The 6,050-nt window shown below is 39.7% G+C and overlaps 1 protein-coding gene across 1 annotated transcript; it reads left to right on the top strand.

The window, feature by feature from the left end:
* Positions 1 to 806: 806 nt before the first annotated feature.
* LOC106307571 (transcription factor MYB44-like) lies at positions 807 to 1,821 on the top strand. Its single transcript, XM_013744557.1, has one exon. It carries the CDS (start codon positions 833 to 835, stop codon positions 1,667 to 1,669), a length of 837 nt encoding a protein of 278 aa, XP_013600011.1. The 5' UTR covers positions 807 to 832; the 3' UTR covers positions 1,670 to 1,821.
* Positions 1,822 to 6,050: the final 4,229 nt, after the last annotated feature.

Below are 6,050 nucleotides of genomic sequence, written 5' to 3'. Positions count from 1 at the left end.
ACTCACTTTAATCTGGTGGCCGTTTCTTTGTAACATGTTTATAAAACCGAATATTAATTAATAAATCAAATCATTTTGAACCATCTACATCATACAGTGAAGTTTCCTTTCCTGTGTATCTAGTATATGATTTTGAATTGTGACATTTAACTGTTGCTTTTATCCCGCGTGCATTCGGTAAACCGAAATCACAGTTTTGGTTCATGATGTACCAAAACTTCACCTACTTTAAACTTCTGTAGTTTCAAAAAACAAATCTCAAAACAGGCGTTTTGTATTGTAAAATAGTTTTAAAAATATGAAAGAAAAGGTATATACAGGCTGGCTATGCCAGTCAAAAGTCAGAAAATGCATAAAAACTGTCTTTACCCAAACGGCCAAACCTAACCGTTATCGTCTTTAATTTTTAGATATTTAACTAATTTAATTAATTAATTAATTTTATTTAATTCTAAAATTTTCACCTCAGATTGTGCGAATAATATCAGAGCTTTCCTTGTAGGTTTCCGTGATTTTGTCGCTTTAACTTCCCACATTACCCCACGCGTTCTTTACTCGCGTGACATCACTCGACTCCATCGTACGATTGCGTAACAGAAAAAAGAGAGTTAGACACATCAACGCAGCGAGATTGTGACACGTGTTAACCTACAGCTGTATCCCAAAACATTCAAAACCGCTTGCGTGGAAGAAGCGGTGCCCATGGGGCCATGACTTTCTCCACCGACTCAGTCGGTTACCGGTTACGTTTCCCATTTCTCTGTTATAAATACATTTTCTCCTCTCATCAGTTCCCCGACCTTGTTATTGAAAGATCCTCTCGCCTGATTCAATGGCGGATCGTGTGAAAGGTCCATGGAGCCAAGAAGAAGACGAGCAGCTGAGGCTGATGGTGGAGAAGTACGGACCGAGAAACTGGTCGGCGATTAGCAAGTCGATTCCAGGTCGGTCTGGTAAATCGTGTCGATTACGGTGGTGCAATCAGCTATCTCCGGAGGTTGAGCATCGACCGTTCTCACCGGAGGAAGACGAGACGATTGTCTCTGCTCGCGCCAAGTTCGGTAACAAATGGGCCACGATCGCTCGTCTTCTCAACGGCCGCACGGACAACGCCGTGAAGAACCACTGGAACTCGACGCTCAAGCGGAAATGTTTAGATGGTAATCCGACGACGGAGGAGGATCAAGATCGGGCGAAGAAGAGGAGATCGATGAGCTCTGAATCTGTCCCTCCGGTGGACACTGGATTGTACATGAGCCCTGAGAGTCCCACCCACGTTGCTAGCGACTCCAGCGCGGTTCCTCCTCAGCTTTTTAAACCAATGCCAGTTTCCGGCGGATTCACGGTGCCGTCGCCGGTGGAAATGACGTCATCGTTGGAGGACGATCCGGCAACCACGTTGAGCCTGTCACTGTCGCTTCCCGTAAGCCAGGAGTCGAGGAACACGGGTTCGAGCGACAACTCGTTGCCGTTTCCGAAGTTTGAGAGTCAGATGAAGATTAATGTAGACGAGAGAGGAGAAGCGCGTAGAGCTGAGTTTATGACGGTGGTGCATGAGATGGTTAAGGCGGAAGTGAGGAGTTACATGGCGGAGATGCAGAGAAACAACGGTGGTGGATTCGTCGTCGGAGGTTTCTATGATAGTGGAATCACACCTAAGGTTGAGTAGTTTTTTGGCACGTGAGAGAGAGAGACAGAGGAGTTAGGTGATCGAATTGGTTTTGGGATTTGAAGAGCAATTCATTTTTGGGTTGTGGTGAAATGAAAAAGAATGTACAGTTCAATTAAAATTGGATAATAATAATAATAATATCTATGGAAAATCTTATTCAAAACATCTGAGCATCTCTTTGTTTGGTGATCATCGATTCAAATCTCAAGTGAACAGAGTTCGTGTCTTCGTGATACTTATTACTAGTAGATTGAAATAAAAATGTGTCATCGAATTTCTGGATTCAAATTGGTTACTGATCAGTCGACCTTGTGACACAGCCCGCGACATATACTCTCAAGTCATTTCTACGTTTCATATTTGTATAAATCCTCCTATTATTTCCTAGCCCTGGGTATTATATCCGGACCCGACGACCCGACCCTGTCTGATCCATACCCGACCCTGTCGGATCCATATCCGACCCGTCCAAATTATCCTATTGGGTAGAAATGTTGAAGACCCGCGGGTCCCGGTTCGGGTCCGGTTCTTACCCGAGATCCGGTCGGATTTTTGAAGAACCAAATATATGTAAATCTAGATCCCTAATCGGTCCAACCCCACTTGAAATCTTGAATATCTTACTTCCTAGTTACTCTTAAAAATCGTTTCCACTTCCCTAATTTTCGTTTCTACTTCCCGAAATTATAGCGATTCTCAATTAATCTTGTCCATCTCTTAATTCAACCACAAACTGGAATCACAGGGTCGATTTCGAACCTCAGCGTTGTCTCCTCCATCAGAGGCGTCTCGGTCTCGTAGTCGATCATGAACATGTTAACTTTCTTTGCTTGATAGTTTATGTTTCTATTTGATTTAGTTGATAATTTATGATTTTGATTTGAAGCATGTTTCTCTAATCTCTTCTATATTATTTTTTTTATCAAAGTGTCTCTAGTCTCTTTGTTCAGCTCCTCTTGTTCGATTTGGTGTTGTTGTTCGTTTCAAGTTCAACTTTCAGTTCTGTTTGTTTGAAACTTTCACCATAACTCTCTAATTCATTGTTGTTTGTTTGTGAATCATATAGATGGCGTCTTGTGCCCATCCAGAGGAGAGAGTTGATCCAATGTGTGATGATGATGATGATTCTAATGCATCCGGAGATGAAGTTCAGACTCCAAGTTCTCGAAATAAAAACAAGCGTAAAGAAACAAATGAAGCCGGTAGTTCAAATAAGGCTAGACATGGGTGTGGGAACATTTCACCAAAACGAAAGAAGATAAGGACATAGCTAATTGTAACTAATGTGGGAAAGAGATGGCAAGTGCGAGCAAGTCTAGAACAACTAGCTTGTCAAAGCATTTGAATCTTGCTTGCAAGAGTTACCAGGTATGGCAAGCAGCGAATAGGTTTGGTACACAAGGTGTGATGTCTCCAAATGGTGAAGATGGTAATCTAAGGGTGTGTAAGGTCTCTAAAGAAGTCTTTAGGGAAGCTACAAACGAGATGATGGTCTTGGGAGAGTTAGCTTTGCCTTGGGTAGACAGCTTAGTGTGGAAACATTTCTGTGATAAAACGAAACTCTACTCACCTCATTCTAGGAGAACTGCCAAGCGAGATATAGTAGAGATGTATGTGAAAAAGAAAGAGGCGATGAAGAAGATAATTGGAGAGAACAAGCAAAGACTTTCATTGACTACTGATATTTGGACCGCTCCTTAGACAAGAGAAAGCTACGTGGTAATCACAGCTCACTTCATAGATGCTGGGTGGAAGTTAAGGAAGCTCATTATTGGATTCAAGAACGTTGTTGATCATAAAGGATCCACAATCTCAAAGGTTCTTCTTGATTGTTTAGAAGAATGGGGTATCAAAAGAGTGTTTTGCATTACTGTTGATAATGAAGGCTACTGCTAATGGTTCAGCTATAGCAAGATTTAAGGAAGGTTTCAAGGAGATTGGAGATGATGCCATGGTTTTAGAAGGCCGGTTTCTACATATTCGTTGTGCTACTCACTTTCTCAATCTTATTGTCAAGGAAGATTTGCGGGAAGCTGACAACAATACAAATGCAATTCGAAATGGCATTCTGTTTGTGAGGTCTTCAACGCAGAGACATATATCCTTTGAACAGTGTGTTGAGTCAGGAAAACTTCAGAGAGGAAGTTTGCCTCTGGATGTCACCACAAGATGGAATTCTACATATCTGATGCTAGAACATGCAATGAAGTTCAAAGTGGCTTTTGAGAAGATGGAAGGTGAAGATAAGCCATATAATGACTATTTCAATGAGTTTGTGCAAGTAGAGAAACAAATTGGACCACCAACTAAAGAGGATTGGGAAGTTGTTGTCAGGTTAGTCCAATTCTTAATCATTTTTTACCAAGCTACATTAGTTTTGTCAGCTTCAACTTCAGTCTGTGCGCACAAGTTTTATCACGCAATACACACAGTCACGAGAAATATTAGTGGATTAAGCACTACTCCTGGTCCTGATGCAATATTAAGGCTAAAGCTGCATCTATGTTAGGAAAATTAGGCAAGTATTGAGATCCATTCGGAGAAAAAGTCGAGATGAATAAACTCATCATTGTAGCTGGTGTTCTTGACCCAACCAAGAAGATGAAATTTGTAACTAAATGTTTTGAGAACTTGTACGGAAAAGAGAGTGTTGAGGCGACTCAGTTAACTAAAGAAACTGAAGACATTTTGAGGAGTTTGTTCAATGAGTACAATAACAGTTACAATGATAACAAGAACGGTGGGTCATGGTCTACTGCTGCGTCTGTTCATAGTCAGTCTCAAGCTACCTCTTCTCAGTCTCAAGATCAGTTTGTTGAAGAAGTATCTCATAGAATAGTACTTGGGAATGGTGTTGCATGTGAGAGCATGAATGACATCTATGATGAGCTTTGCGAAGAAGCTGGTTTTCAGGAAAAAACAAACGAGTTGGATCTCTATTTGAAAGAGAGTGTGGAGAATCATCATGTGCTGAATCGTACAGAGTATGATGTACTCTCTTGGTGGAGGGGAAATAGTGGTAAGTATCTGGTTCTATCACTATTAGCAAGGGATGCATTTGCAATGCAAGTGAGTTATGTTGCATCTGAGTCTACTTTTAACACAAGTGGTCGAGTTTTGGATCCAAGCAGAAGCTGCTTGACACATTACATGATAAAAGTGTTAATGTGCACCGAGCAATGGCTCAAATAAACTGTTTTTAAAACTGGACCGGCTAGCGAACCGGAAATTTTTTGGGTCATGGGTCATTGTGGTTCGGCCTGGTCTGAACCGGATTCGATCGGGTTTACTTAGATTAAACTAAATTTAATGATATTTTATAAATAATATGCATATCTTTTTAAAAAATAAATCATATCAAATAAAATGTTTAAATAGCCATAATGTGTAGAAAAACTTAAAAATAACAATTAAAATCTAAAATCAATATGAAAAGTACATTTAAAGTTTATTCGCAGATCTTATCACTCTACATCTTCATTACCTTTTAAAAAAATTATATACACCTTAGGTAAAAGTTATATTTTGAAATACAAATTTCAGAAACGAAAATGTTTCAATTATTTAAAGTCTTCAAAACAAGTGATCATGAAATAATTTTTTTTAAAAAAGTGAGAAGTAGACAAATACAATATCTTGACGTGATTATTAAACTTTTTGAATCTTGTAATTTATGAGTTGAAGAGAAGACAAAAGAAAAAGACGAGAGACAGTACTTTATTAATCTTTGATAAATCTTATTTCTACTTAAAAAAGAAGAAAAATGAATTGTTTCATTAACAAAACTAGGGGCATTTCTCCGCGCTTGTGCGGGGTTGTGGAAAAAGTTCTTGTTTCATTACAGTATTTGTTAGGGTTATTGTAGCTGTGAATTTTAAGTTTTTGGTTGATCATTGTTTTCAAGATTTTTATTATTATAGGTTAGAATTGTGATGTTGAACTGTTTATGCACTGTTCTCCACTCATGAAGGACTAAACTGTGTTAGTAATGTGATTGATATAGTTCATATGGTACGGCCCTGGAATGGCTGTCTCTCCCTGGATCACTTGAAGGGGCGTGGGTGAAAGGATCAAGAGATTGTAGGTCTCTTGGATGGCGGATGGACTTCACCTTCGAGCTATGGATTGCTCAGAGGTTGTTTATGCTACTCCTCAGACACAGGGGCGTCCTGCTTGATGTCTAGGATGGATCACAGAAGATTAACTCTCCCTTAGTGTGATATAGAAACGTTCACCACTTGTGAACAAAGGAGACAGTGTCGTCTCAAGACTGGTTTGCACCAAAAAGAAGTTTATTGATAAAAAGAATGATTCCCAGTTACATGGACGTGGTGCTGCTGTTTAAAAGCATAAAACATAAAACCCTAAGCCTAAACCA

This window comes from Brassica oleracea, chromosome C8 (assembly GCF_000695525.1).
Source record: "Brassica oleracea var. oleracea cultivar TO1000 chromosome C8, BOL, whole genome shotgun sequence".
In the NCBI taxonomy this organism is placed as follows: Eukaryota; Viridiplantae; Streptophyta; class Magnoliopsida; order Brassicales; family Brassicaceae; genus Brassica; species Brassica oleracea.
Note: the sequence above shows the minus strand (reverse complement) of the source record. Positions and strands in the feature narration are given on the sequence as shown.